This window comes from Cervus canadensis, chromosome 17 (genome assembly GCF_019320065.1).
Source record: "Cervus canadensis isolate Bull #8, Minnesota chromosome 17, ASM1932006v1, whole genome shotgun sequence".
Classification (NCBI taxonomy): Eukaryota; Metazoa; Chordata; class Mammalia; order Artiodactyla; family Cervidae; genus Cervus; species Cervus canadensis.
The window spans coordinates 26561772-26576816 of NC_057402.1; the positions used below are offsets into that span (position 1 = coordinate 26561772).

At 37.4% G+C, this 15045-nt stretch overlaps 1 protein-coding gene across 3 annotated transcripts in view; it reads right to left on the minus strand.

Moving 5' to 3' along the window:
• NUBPL (nucleotide binding protein like) overlaps window positions 1-15045 on the minus strand; it is a 229357-nt gene that overhangs the window by 43315 nt on the left and 170997 nt on the right. For all 3 annotated transcript variants that reach the window (XM_043490248.1, XM_043490249.1, XM_043490250.1), the window contains exon 7: window positions 14764-14857. In XM_043490248.1, coding sequence (XP_043346183.1) covers window positions 14764-14857 — 94 coding nt within the window. The remainder of the gene's footprint in view (window positions 1-14763; window positions 14858-15045) is intronic.

Consider the following 15045-nt stretch of genomic DNA (forward strand, 5'->3'; position numbering starts at 1 on the left):
GCTATTAAGACCCTAGAGAGAGGGATTAAAGTGTCTTGGTTTTCTTTTACTTAACGCTAACACGGTATCACAAATAAGCATCCATGATGCCTGAGTTTGTTTGTAATTTGAACAGTACCACTCATACATCATAACACATTTCTGACAAGGACAGACAACGATCATCTTCCATGTTCCATAAAATGCTCACAAACCATGTACACATTCCACTGGAACTACCAGCTACATTCATAAGAGTTTTTGGTGTAAGATTTTTTTCCCCTTAAATATATGTTTTTAACTATTGACTAATTGCAATGCAATCAGTCTTCAGGATGCAGCTTTGAGAAAAAAATTTCTAGCCCTTGTTAAACAATACAAAAACATAACTGACCCATAGAGAAATCACTACACCTCTTTTGCTGTACCAAACTTTAGTGCATCACACATCTAACTATTCCAGACACCCTAAAGTGACCTCTACAAATTATAAAGAAATAAGGTAAACAAAAGAGAAACAAAACCTCCAGTAAAATTAATCATTAACCAATCTGTGCATCACAATGCACATTTTTAAGTTTTAAAGGAATTATGGTTTTTGTTACTAATCTCTTAACTTAAAATATGATCTCTAAACCTGACATTACAGTTTATCTCTACAATTCTTGACTTTCTAGTTAATAAATTTTAATTTTTCTCACAGACCCTGGAACATGAACCAATATGAACTAGCCTAGATTGTTCCCCTCTATACCATCACTGATGATGTCACTTCAGTTTTGTGATGGTTTGTTAGAAAACTTGTGCTCCCTCCACTGAGCACAAGAAATACTAATAGCAACAAAGAGAATGTTTAGTTTGCAATAAATATAATAATTTTCAAGGGGGTAAAAACACAGTATCATAAAGTGCCATCTCAAGAATTCCATGAAGAATTTTCTATCCATTTTCTAGGGTAAATGTCTAAGTCTAAATAAACAATATTGTTTAAATGTTATTTTCCAAGTTGTAATCTATGTAAACAGCTTTTTACTAACTGGGATTTACTATAAGAGGTTAATTGTCTATCAGATTCTGCAAAGTATGCAAACATCTTGAAAAATAGTTATTTAGAGTATTGTCTTAACTGCTAATTCTCTTGAGTATTGAGAGGAAATTGTATCTATAACTGCATATCTAGATTTGGGTCCGAGTTCAGAGCAGTTAGTTCCAGTATTCATGTATGGATGTGAGAGCTGGACCAAAAAGAAAGCTGAGCACTGAACAACTGATGCTTTTGAACTGTGGTGTTGGAGAAGACTCTTGAGAGAGTCCCTTGGCGTGCAAGGAGATCCAACCAGTCCATCCTAAAGGAAATCAGTCCTGAATATTCATTGGAAGGACTGATGTTGAAGCTGAAACTCCAATACTTTGGCCACCTGATGCAAAGAACTGACTCACTGAAAAAGACCCTGATGCTGGCAAAGATTGAAGGTGGGAGAAGGGGATGACGGAGGATGAGATGGTTGGGTGGCATCACCGACTCGATAGACGTGAGTTTGAGTAAGCTCCAGGAGTTGGTGATGGGCAGGGAAGCCTGGCATGCTGCAGTCCACAGGGTTGCAAAGAGTCAGACATGACTGAGCGACCAAACTGAACTGAACTGAAGCATTTAAAACTAATCATTCCAGATGTTAAGCTGATCATAATTATACCAGTGTGGAATTACTCAACTATGGCATTCTAAGTCTCCAAGGCATAAATTGTATCTAATTCCCATGCTTGATTGAGAATTTCAGTGTTGGAACCTAATAAAAATATACAACAGAAACCGCCCTTAAGTATACCTGGATGAGTAATTCTATATAATCCTTTAGCACGTCAATGTAAAGTCAACTAACACTTAAAAGAAGAAATTAACTGCTACCCTTAACGTTCACAGTGCTCTAATATTTAGTGCTACTGATGCTCGGTGATTTATTTAAAGATACTTGCAGCAAAATAATCATTTTCTGCTAGCTTAGCATAAACATAATTGTTTATTGACTATAAAGGAGATTTGCTTCAGTATTTTTTAGCTCTCCCTTGCCATTCTTCTCTATAACTCCCAAACTTCCTGAACTGTAAACATTATTGCCTGTAATATCAATAAATGTCCACTAATATTAGCATCAGATTAAGTAAAACAAAATTAAAAAGGCAAATTCACCTTAAATGTACCCCCAGATTGTGTTTCAACAGGGACTATAAATAATTCTTTCATGAGTCACTGTTTTGGATTCTATACGCCATTCCAACAGAGGAGTGAATTAGCTATAGTCACAAAGGGTATATGTTTTACTAATTTAAAGATTGATCATTATGTTGCTCACTTTAGAAATGAATTTTGTCACAGAAAATTATGCCAATTGATGCCAAAAAGCATTATAAAACACAATAATTAGTGGAAATCATAGTATTTCAAAGTCATTGGTGAGAGAGAGCATGTGCATTTTTAGTTAAGAATTCAAGTTTGTTAAAGGAATCTGGACACACACCTGCTATTTAGAAAGAGAGATTAGCTCTTCAATAATGGAGTCAGAAGGCAACAGGCTTCCAATCACCTCACCCTAATGATGAACTCACTAGGGGTTTCAGACTGCATTCACTGTGAACCACTGAGGACAAGAGAAGTTTCCAGAGATTCTACAGAGCTTGGGCTAGAACCATACAGTTCTCTCATATTCTACTCACAAGCTATTTCTCTCTCTCATTCTCATTCTCCCCCTCAGTTCTGATATTATCAGTAAAGATTAAATCCTGACTTCTCTCCAGTCTTGAGTCCATCTTTATGTTGATCAGTAAACACCTAGAGAAGCCTACTTGTTGTACACAAATGTCTCTGCAATGTTCTTCTATATGTGTCTGTTCATGCTGGACTCTTAAGATTTAATATTTTGGATTTCAAACTCTGTTAGATGCACATAAAGCCCACAAAAGGCTGTTTTGTTCATAACGGTACACATTCCTTTCTGAACACATTCTTTCTCCAACATGAACGCCAAAGAAGAGAACTGCTATACCCTGATTACCTTAACTGTATTTAACCAGGTGTATTTCACAAAAGAAAGACTGAGATTTTTCATGGAAAAGCTTTGCTCCGTTTTCAAATCATACTTAAGATATGAAGACATTCTTCAGAGCTACACAACACTCTGATCAAATCTTTAACATATATGACAAAGTGCAAAAATTTTTAAATGACAGATTGTGAGTCTCATCCATTTTCTACATACAAATGTTTAATAGATTTAAAAGTAGTTTTTAATATGAATCTGACTATCCATTGGCCATTAACTATTCATTGAACTTTAAGATATTAAAGAATTTTAGCTGTCAGACATATGATGAACAAAGTGCCTAGAAATTCTTCTAAGACAAAACTGATTGAATGCTATCAGAAGGGTCCCATCAAAACACAGGCTGGATAAATCAAGGAATTCTATCATCAGATAAGTTGCTCTAGACGGAATGATCCTGAAATCTACATAAGAATCATTTGGGGAAGTTTTTCAAATCCTAGGTCTTTCTATGTCATAGTTTAAAAGTTGTTAATTTTTAGGCTATTTCCTTGAACTGTTAACTGACACACGATAACTTCCACCTATAATATATGCTGACACAAATACAGGGGCCCTGCTTCTTAAATTTAATTGGAAACATTATTGTTCATTAACCAATAGCATTATATTTGCTTTATAATTTGATTTCCAAACTAACAAAGACTGAAGTTTCAGACTGAATATCAGGAGTGTCCCTAAAGATAAAACACTGGAATACAATTCCTAATCTTTAATCCTTGGCTACAATTTGCCTAACAAAAACAACAACAAAAAATTATTTTGGAAAGAATTTTTACAATTTGATGGATAAAACAGTAATTCTCTTCCACATCATGTGATTATTTGCCAAATATCCTTTAATTATAACCCTGCCCAAAATTTTCATGGAAATACACCAGGAGAGAAATCCAAAACTGACTGTCTCCTTTAGTTTCATACTACAAACTGAAAACACAATGAAGATTTACTATCTCTGAATACTAGGAAAATCTATGACCTAAGTCTGCCACCTATCAGGTATTAGCATGCTTTAAACTATACAGTTTGAGGTAATTACAAATTGTAAAATGTTGGGGAAAAATATCACTAAAATCCGAAGCAGCCAAACATGGCCCATGGTAATTTACTTAATGAAGGCAACAATATGTTTCCGATCCTTTCATGTTATAAAAACTACTGTTGGGCTTCTCCAGTGACTCAGTGATAAAGAATTCCCCTGCCAATACAGGAGACACAGGTACAAGCCCTGATCTGGAAAGATCCCACAGGTTGTGAAGCAACAAAACCCACGGGCCACAACTATTGAGCCTGTGCTCTAGAATCCAGGAGTCGCAACTACTGAAGCCCCTCACCTGCCCTAGAGCCCATGCTCTGCAACAAGAGAAGCCACCGCAATGAGAAACCTGCACATCGCAACTAGAGAGTAGACTCCACTCGCCACAACTAGAGAAAGGCCTGCAAGGCAACAAAGACACAGGACAGCCACAAATACACACATAAATAAAATTACACACACTCACACACACGCACACACCCCACTGTCAAAACTGGCAGTCAGAGAGTATTACTATAAAAGAGATAACTGAATAGCCCAAGCTGGTGGTGGGAAAAATACAAGTGTGGGCTTGGACTAGCATCTATGATGAGTGAATAGGAGTTCAGTTAATGTGGCAAAAGGCCCACTGCCTTTCACAAGCAATAAATGCCTTTCACTTTAAATGATGACTGAAATATTAAGGTGGCTTAATTTAAAATTCCCATCTCATCTCATTTAAGTGAGTAAGAGGCAGAAAGGCCTCTGGCTTTCCTTCTATCTGCAGTGTCCAGACAGGAAGGGCTCCAGACAGGAAAAAGGGCATAACCTCATTTCCATAATGCAACGCCAGTCTGCCAGCGCAGCTTCTCTTGAGTCCGTGGGTGTTTAGCATATACTGTCTAGCTGCCCACCTGCCACATGCAGCAGCTTCTCCCTCCTTGCGGGAAGTAATGAGGACAGTACCCACAGCAGGACCACCCGGCTGCTTTCTGTGCCCTTCCTTGGAAGTAAAAGGAAGAAGACCAAGGAGGGATCACGTGCTCCCCTCATGAATGTTCAGTCTTTGTCCCTTCTAGTTTAAGAATCATTTCCAGAAGTTTTATTCCCGCATCTATTTTTACTTAATAAAGCGAAGGAGAACTTTTTTTTTCATAACCCTATCCTATCAAAATAAACCCTTCTATCCATTACTCCCCACTGCAACAAAATATACTTAACATCACAATTTATCTCCAATATAAATATTCTGTTCATTAATTTGACGACAGTAAAATTTTGCCCTCTGATAACATGAATGTTCACTAATTGACTGTATTGAAATCTGTATTAGCTTCAAATTTTCAGAAGGCAGGAATCTTTGTACTTCATCGATTACAAGTCACTAATTCACAGTCAAAATGACAACCATGAAGGGAAAAAAAGCTGCCTTGATTATTTTCCACTTGCTCTGCTCCACTTACTTCCTCTCCTTCTTCCCCAGGCTCTGCTTCATTCTCTGTCCTGATCAACCCAGGCAGCTGACCTGTGTGAATTCTATCACCTGAATTTCCTTATCCTCTGGCTTTCAACAGGAATCTGCCATAGCAGGTACCCAGGAGAGAAGGCTGTGAGAGGAGAAAAAGGTGGGGCACTATAAGTACCACACACACTGCTTCCTCTCTGTCTTGCAGAAGTTCTGCGCTTGCCTGCATTCCTCTGTGGTCAGAGCTCCCAACAATCAGCCCCTCTACCATGACTTCAGCAGTCACCAAGTCACACTAACATGGTTCACTCTCTGCTCCTTCAGGCAGACAGTAAAAATTCCTGACTGTCACTAGCCTCTGGGTATTTCTCTGTCCCTTGTTGGTTTCCTGATATTGCCCACACCTCGGTAACTAATCTCTTCATTAAACTCACTCTGTTAACTCTTTTTAAGATGTATCATCTTTTTCCAGCTAGGACCCTGACTAATATAGCACCTTAATATGAGTGACTCACTAAAACTCTCTAGTCTCTCAAAAAATAAAAATATGCTTCACAGATTTCATGAGAGGAATAAATTCTTCACTTAATTCTAAGAGTTAAAGTCATCTAACAAAGGAAGAAAAACATTTTAGGCAACATCTGTTAGAATTCAAATAGTAACATGGTGCATATATCTTCAAACTTTCAAGGAACTTATAATGTTTCTCAAAGAAATATTAATCCTCTTCCATTATGGAAGAGCAGTTTAGTGTTCGATAATTCCCAAGAGTACATCACTAGGCAAAAACAAACAAACAAACAAAAAACTGCAAGTCAACACTGGAATATACCCAACTCAATATATGGCACCAACTAATTTACAATTCAAAAGAAACAGCAAGCAAAAACTCAGCAAACTGTGCAACAAAAAAAAGTAAGAAAAATAACACAACAAAACCATCACTGGTAACTCTGGCTTCTCCCGTTGACAGGTTCAACAAGACAAGAGCAAATGCAAGGACTATAATTGATTATTTCTCACCCTCTATTCTGTCTCCTTTCCCTCTGGAAATTACTACAACTACTAGATATTTGCAGTACATAATGATTCAGTAGTCCATGGAAGCTCAAACTTAAATCATTAGCCACTAATACTGCTGTCAACACATTTATCACTATTGTTGCTACACAACACTTTTAACAAATAAGAGGAGGATTTTTTCTTTAAAGTTTCCTCTTATAATGAGCTTGTCATCTATCCCATGGAACAAAATGGAACACATAAAAAGACTTGCTAATTAGCACTCAGAAAGATCTTTTACTTGTACAGGTCTGTCTCCATAAATTTTGCAAAATGATGTCTCTTTACAAGCATAAAACACAATTTCATTCTCAACATGGCTTGGAGAAATGCAAAGTTCATATAAAGATTGCTAATTCACAACATTTCACACCCCTCTAAAAAAAACTCTTCTAAAGTGTTCAAGTAGTTTCTAAAAACTACTCTACATTTATACGGGGCTGTTATGTTCATTATCTCATTTGCTCCTTCTAAGTCTATGGGGTAGGCAGGTATTCCACACATAAGGATAATCAGATATTTAGTCCCTTGCCAAATATCCCTGCAAGTAAATAAAAGAATTTCTTATTATCTTACAATGGAGCAGCACTAGTGACTCTCATCGTAATTTAATACAGAGCCTGTTGTTGTTATTGTTTTTAGTCTCTAAGTTGTGTCCACTCTTTTGCAACCCCTTGTCCACTGGATTTCCCAAGCAAGAATACTGGAGTGGGTTGCTATTTTCTTCTACAGGAGATCTTCCCGACCCAGGAATCGAACCTGCATCTCCTGCATTACAGGTTTACCTGATTCTTTACCCCTGAGCCACTTGGGAAGCCCATAATACAGAGACTGCATGTAACCAAATAACAAGTGCCCACATGCATACTATTATCCCAGACACCAAAGAAAAGTTAGTATCAAAAGGTATCAACTAACCACAAGTATGTTACATATAACACAAGAAAAAGGATGGCATAAAGAAATCCCTAAAATGAAAATACTTTTCACTCAAAGGAAGAGTTAAATAAAATCTGTGTTGCTTTTGAACTGGGGTGTTGGCGAAGATTCTTGAGAGTTGCTTAGACTGCAAAGAGATCAAACCAGTCCATCCTAAAGGAAATCAGTCCTGAATATTCATTGGAAGGGCTGATTCTGAACCTGAAACTTCAATATTTTGGCCACCTGATGCAAAGAACTGACTCATTGGAAAAGACCCTGATGCTAGGAAAGATTGAAGCCAGGAGGAGAAGGGGACAACAGAGGATGAGATGGTTGGATGGCATCACCAACTTGATGAACATGAGTTTGCTCAAGCTCTGGGAGTTGGTGATGGACAGGGAAGCCTGGCGTGCTGTAGTCCACGGGGTCGCAAAGAGTCGGACATGACTGAGCGACTAAACTGACTGACTGATGTTTTTAAAGGTAATGCTTTAACTGATACACAGAAAAGAGCTCCTAGGTAAAAGCAGCTGGAGTAGGAGAGATCACAGGAATGAGTTAGTGGGCTGGTAAGAAAGAGAAGCGGGCACATAAACAGTGACAACTAGTCAACTAACTATGTCATTTATTCAATCAATATTAATTGCATAAGCCATTGCCCAAGGTACTCTGAGAAATACTATGATAAATGGGGAAAAAAATCATTGCATTCAAACACCTTACCGCCTACTTGGTAAGATAATACCAAAACAGATAAAACACTCATTCACTGATCAACATTTCCTGAGTGATTGCAGGAAGGCACCGAGTTCGGCCCTGTGAGAAACACAAAGATGAACGAAATAGAGGCTTTACTCTCAAGGGTGTAACGTCTGGTACAGAAGATAACATAGTTATGCAAGTGTTGAACAGAGAACATAAGAAGTGCTACAGAAATCATTCAAATAAAATGCTATGTGAATTCCAAAGAGGGAGAAATGATTCCTAACTGGGAGGTTGGGGGAAAATGGCAAGTAGTTGCCATTAGAATAGAGAGTAAGCAGGACCAGGGTACCCAGCGAATGGGGAAGGAAGACATTCTAAGTGAGGGTCAACTGTGTCTTATATTAGAGAAAGTAAAGGAAGGGAAGAAGGGTAGTGGGTATATAAGGTTTAAGGGGAGCAATCCCAGGTTACATGAAGGAGTTTAGTGGGAAAGGAAAGGAAGTTGAATCACAGCAGGGCTCAAATGAGAGCTGAAAAAGTCTCTGGGTTTGTGGGATATGGGACATAAGAAAAGTAGAACACAGACTATCCTAAAAGAGCTCTAAAGTCAGTGATAAGAAAAAAGGAAAATAAGGTTCACAGTTAGAGAAAAATAATTCAGGTAAGTCTAGAAAGGCAGACACGATTCTGTCAGGCTGTTCCAGATTATATGAATTGATGAAAGCCATGATTCAAGCCAGGTCAGTAAGTCTTTGGTTGGTGTTCTTCCCTCTAAATCCTGGGAATTGGCTCAATTTTAGTATTTACTTAGAAATGTTAGCTGTGAAACGACAATGGCCTGAATAAAACTACACTTCAGGACCTAAGCCTGTAAGAAATATACATATACAGAGACAATCACCAATGCACCTGTCCCCTCAACATCCCCTCACATCCTTTCTTGTATGTTTCTGATATGTTCTGCTTGTTCTGTTTTTGTCATTATAAAATTAAGACACGTTCACTATAGAAAATCTAGTCTTCGCACTGCTATTAACTTTAACATTGACATAATAAACCATCATTGTATTAACACCGACAGCTGCAATTCTATACTGAGAGCCAGTGTTCCTGGAAACCAGTCAAAGTCCCAAGACCAGTATGACCAGCCCAAAGACAACACTGGTCTTCCCAAAAATGATTTGGAGGTCTCCTAGGGCTTCCTGGTGGCTCAGACAGTAAAGAGTCTGCCTGCAATGTGGGAGACCTGGGTTCCATCCCTGGGACAGGAAGATTCCCTGAAGAAGAAATGGCAACCCATTCCAGTATGCTTGCCTCGGAAATCCCATGAACAGAGGATCCTGGCAGGCTGCAGTCCATGGGGTCGCAAAGAGTTGGACATGACTGAGGGACTAATACTACTTTCCCAAAGCCCAAAGGAGACTGCTTCTAGACTGCCTTCAGGTCTTCCCTAGGATGTATAAAGAGGCCCAAAGCAATCTTTCAGGAGTCAGAAACAAACAAACAAGCAAAAGCCTTGAATACAGGAGAAACCAATCTAGACCACTGGTTGGATACTCACCACATAGGGGTGCACAGGTTTAGGCATATTCACAGACAAGTTTATTTTTATCAGAGATAACACAGATTAGAATATTTACAACCTAAATGGGTGGAATGGACTAGAACTAAACTTAGTAAATCCATAAGTCAAATATTGCTGGGCTTTCTATTAGGGCAGCATGACGTAGAGTTTGACAGCATAAGCTTTAAACCCAATCAGAACTAATACAGACCTCAGCTATGACGCATTTTAACTGTGTGGCCTTGAGAAAGTTACTTAACCCTTCAAAAATTTAAGAAAACAGACATAATATAACACCTGTGCTATGGTGAAACAGATCACCAGCCCAGGTGGGATGCATGAGACAAGTGCTCGGGCCTGGTGCACTGGGAAGACCCAGAGGAATCGGGTGGAGAGGGAGGTGGGAGGGGGGATCGGGATGGGGAATACGTGTAAATCTATGGCTGATTCATATCAATGTATGACAAAACCCACTGAAATGTTGTGAAGTAATTAGCCTCCAACTAATAAAAAAATAAAATAAAATAAAATAAAAAACAAAAAAAACACACCTGTGATCCTCAAATAAAAAACTAATACATGGAAAACTGTCATTAAGTGGCAGTTTGTTAATAACAGCCAATCATCATGGTAGCTGTTTACACAGAAATGTATTGTCTTTAAAGAATGAGTGTTTTCTCAGCAAAGGAAACCACAAACAAAATGAAAAGACAATCTATGGATTGAGAGAAAATACTTGCAACTGATATAACTGACAAGAGCTTAGTTTTCAAAATATATAAACAGCTCATATAACAACAAAAAAACAAATAACCCTATTAAAAAATGGGCAGAATACATAAACAGACATTTTTCCAAAGAAGACAAACAGATGGCCAACAGGGGCATGGAAAGATGCTCAAACTGCTAATTATTAGAGAAATGCAAATCAAAATTACAATGAGATACCACCTCACACCAGTCAGAATGTGCATTATTGAAAAGTCTACCAATAACAAATGCTGGAGAGGATGTGGAGAAAAAAGGGCACTCTCTTACACCATTGGTGGGAACGTAAGTTGGTGAAGCCACTATTAAAAACAGTATGGAGGTTTCTCAAAAAGCTAAAAATAAAGTTGTCATATGATCCAGCAATCCTACTCGGGCATATATCCAGAAGAAACTATAGTTCAAAAAGATATTTGCGCTATGTTCACAACAGCACTATTTACAATAGTCAAGACACAGAAACAACCTAAATGTCCATCAACAGATGAATGAATAAAGAAAATGTGAGATATATATATGTATATATATTATATATATGCAGGGGTTAATAGTCAGCCACCTGTTGCTCTGGCTAAGCCATGAGAAAATCACCATGGGAAAAGAATAAAAGCAAAATACAGCAATACAGCATAACCCAAATAAAAGTATATTGGGTTGATCAGTTGGGGTTGTCATGCCCTGCTAAGCTAAGGAAAAACATAGTGTGAACCTTGGAACGCTGGGTCAGCAAAAGTCCAGAACACTGCTTGTGCACACACTAAGATGTTTTCCCAAGGCATAAGTGGGTCTATGACCTCCAGCGAGGTGATACTCCTTGTACAAAAAAATAACAAAGATTGTTTAATCAATAAAATGGGAGAGTGACTGGGAACACAGGAGGCTGACTTCATTGTAACACAAAAGATACTTTCTGCTTGCCAAGACAATAAATAAAAGTGACATGGCTCCGAGGAACAGGGCTCTTGATCTAAGAGGTCTTGAGTCCACCCATCCCATCTTTAAACCTTAATTCTGTCTCTAGTTTCTTTTTCCCAAACTGCGTCAACCACTTTCGATCCCTACCTGCTGTGCTGGGTGCGCGCACACACACACACACACGCGCGCACGCACGCGCACACACACACACACACACATACTCAGTGGTTTTAGTCATGTGTGCCAGGCTCCTCTGTCCATGGTATTTTTCCAGCAAGAATACTGGAGTGGGTTGCCATTTCCTTCTCCTACATATATATATATACATGTAGGGGTTCCTGGGTGGCTCAGTGGTAGAGAATCTGCCTGCCAGTGTAGGAGACACAGGAGATGTGGGTCAACCCCTCAGTCTGAAAGATTCTCTGGTGGAAGAAATGGCAATCCACCCTAGTATTCTTGCCTTGAAAATCCCATGTTCCATCTATAGGTATTATAAAATATAATATCCTTGTAGCTTATATTATACATAATATTTTGTATCTCTATTCCCTACCCCTATACTGCCTCTCTCCACTTCCCTCCCTCAACTAGTAACTACTAGTTTGTTCTCTATATCTGTAAGTCTGTTTCTTTTTTGTTATATACACTAGTTTGTTGTATTTTTGGAATTCCACATAAAACTGACATTGTACAGTATTTGTCTTTCTCTGTCTGACTTCTCTCACTTAGCACAATATTCTCCAAGTCCATCCATGTTGTTGGAAATGGCAAGTTTTCATTGTTTTTTTAACAGCTGAGTAGTATTCCATTGTGTGTATGTGTGTACACATACTCACCACATCTTCTTTATCCATTCATCTATTGATAGGCATTTAGGTTGCTTCCATATCTTGGCAATTGTAAATAATGTTGCTATGAACATTGGGGTGTGTTTGTCTTTTGAATTAGTATTTCCATTTCTCTCAGATATGTATCCAGGAGTGGAATTGCTGAGTTATAAGGAAGTTCTATTTTCAGTTTTTTGAGAAACCTCCCTACTGTCTTCCCCAGCGGCTGTATCAATTACATTCCCATCAACAGTGTACAAGGATTCAGATGGGACTTTTAACCTGAGGACAGCAAACCTTCTGAAATCATACATAAAAATTGTGTTCCTGTAGGTACAAATACAAATTATCAAAAAAAGATCCAAGAATCAAAAAAAGGTTTGGAATACTTGTCTAGGGGAAAGACTTGATTTAACCATCCCTGGATCCTGTACAGTGCTAAGCACCTACTTTCATATGGATAGCGTTTGTTGCTTTGCAACCTCAACTATACTTCAATAAAAAATAAAAAGGCACAAGAGAGAAACGTAAACAAAAGCTTGAAGAAGCAGCAGTAGCAACAGCGGCAGCAGCTACCGACCATGGAGTACAGCACAAACCCAGTTGAAGAGTTTTTCCCAAAGGCAGATTTTAAGAATGACAACAAAATTAAGAAGTAAACACTGTTTCTTCATTTTAAAAAAACAATTAAAATTTATTAATAAATCATAAAATCAATGTTAGGTTTATGTTTAATGCAATCTTATAAATATGTTTTCCTCATTCTAGAATCATTCTCTCACCTTATTGTAAAAATTACTGTTTCTGAATGGTGCTTACCAGGGGCTAGGGGTAGGAGGGAATTCGGAGTTATTGTTTAATGGGTAAAGAGTTTCAGTTTGGGAAGATGAGAAAGCTCTGGAGATGGATGGTGGTGATGGCTGCACAACAGTGTGAATGTACACAATGCTACTGAATCGCCATGCACATTTGACAAAAGTTCTAAAAACACTGCTTTTTATTCTCATCTAACATTAATTACCTATTAGAGGGTAGACTCTTCATCAAAGGTAAGAAATAGAGATACTAGTTAAATTTTAGGATATTAGAAAGAAATCCTCAAAGGAGAAGTAAATCTTAACCCCAATCTACACATTGTTTGTTTTAGAGTATAAGCACAAATTAAACAGGGTGATATAATCATAAATCCTGCCCACACAGAGGGGCTATTATCTGAATAAACAAAGGAAAATTGCATAGGGACATCAGCTTATCTGTGAGAAGTAAATTAAACTTTTTCAAGGTACCAATTCACAACTCAGGGAATAAATAATAATTTAGCCCAACTTTATCAATATTATCCACATAAATAAGAGTTTTGGAATCTTGCAACAGGCATTTCAAAGTTCAAGGAGTACAACTTATTCAATAAACATCTAGTGATCACTCTTGATATTTAAAGAATAAAAGTACCAAAACTACTCTAAAAAGAAAAAAATACAGACTATTTAGAACTCTGACTACAGAAAGGACAAATTGCTTTCCTGTTTTACTGCACTTTACTCCCATCTCATGCATTATAATTTGCCCCAACAAAGTAAAAGCCTCAGGCTCCAGAAAGGTTATAAATCTATTTAAAATATCAAAAGTAGTCATAATTATTAGTAACATCATAATGATATTTTCTAAGAATGTATATATATATCATCAAATACCTAGTTTCTAAACTTTTTGGTGACTGTCCATATCTCCTGGTTATTACCAACAAATAATGGATTTGAAAAGACATTTTAAAATTCCATTATTTTCCTCAAAGTCCTTATATGCATATAAGAGAGATTTACAGAGAGATTTACAACTATTTCTGCATTGGAATCTAGGAAAATCCTTAGAAACAGATTCAATATAAAAGCTAATACTAATATTTAAATTCCATTGCATAAAAAGATATCCACTACCATACTGAAGTGTTGTGTATTTTGCATTTGATGTAAACTAACATTTATTGCTCTCAACTTTAACATTAACTAATTGGCAGGATATAAACTTTTCCCATAGTTGTATTTATCAAAAAGCCAAATTTTCCCAGTGTTTATTCTTATTCAATATTTATTCAATAAATATTACTGAGTGCCTGGCACATATCAGGCACTATGCTGTAAGTGCTGAACGACTGTGAACCAAACAGCCAGGTTTTAACTAAATGATACTTCAGCACTACTTCTTTTCTAAAACACAGACTTACATCACTACCTTTTCAAAGTGTCTTTCTTTATATTTTTGTAAACATGCTTATTCTGGCAGTTCTTTGAAACTTTTGTTCATGAATCTGGTCTCTAAAGGTAAATTTATAAATGATAATGTTTCTAGGACACAAAAATGTTTGCCTATCATAGTTCGTTTTACTGTATGACAATAACAAAACATCAAGGACAGCACAAATTCCATTTAACTGTAAGACTTACCTGAAATGGGAATATTCTGTGAGACTGATAACTGTACGTCTCCAGTTCCTGGTGGCATGTCAACAACCAGGTAGTCCAGCTGACCCCAATCTACCTAAAAACCAAGACGACACAAATAATATCACTGTAAAAACAAATGTGGTGAATAGTGATGTAAACAAAAAAAAAATTAATAACAAATCTAAAATAGCTTTCATTTGAGCTATTATTAAGTTCCAGGGATTATGCTGAGGGCTGATACAGATGTATAAGAAACCATGGGTGTATAAGAGACCATCTTTG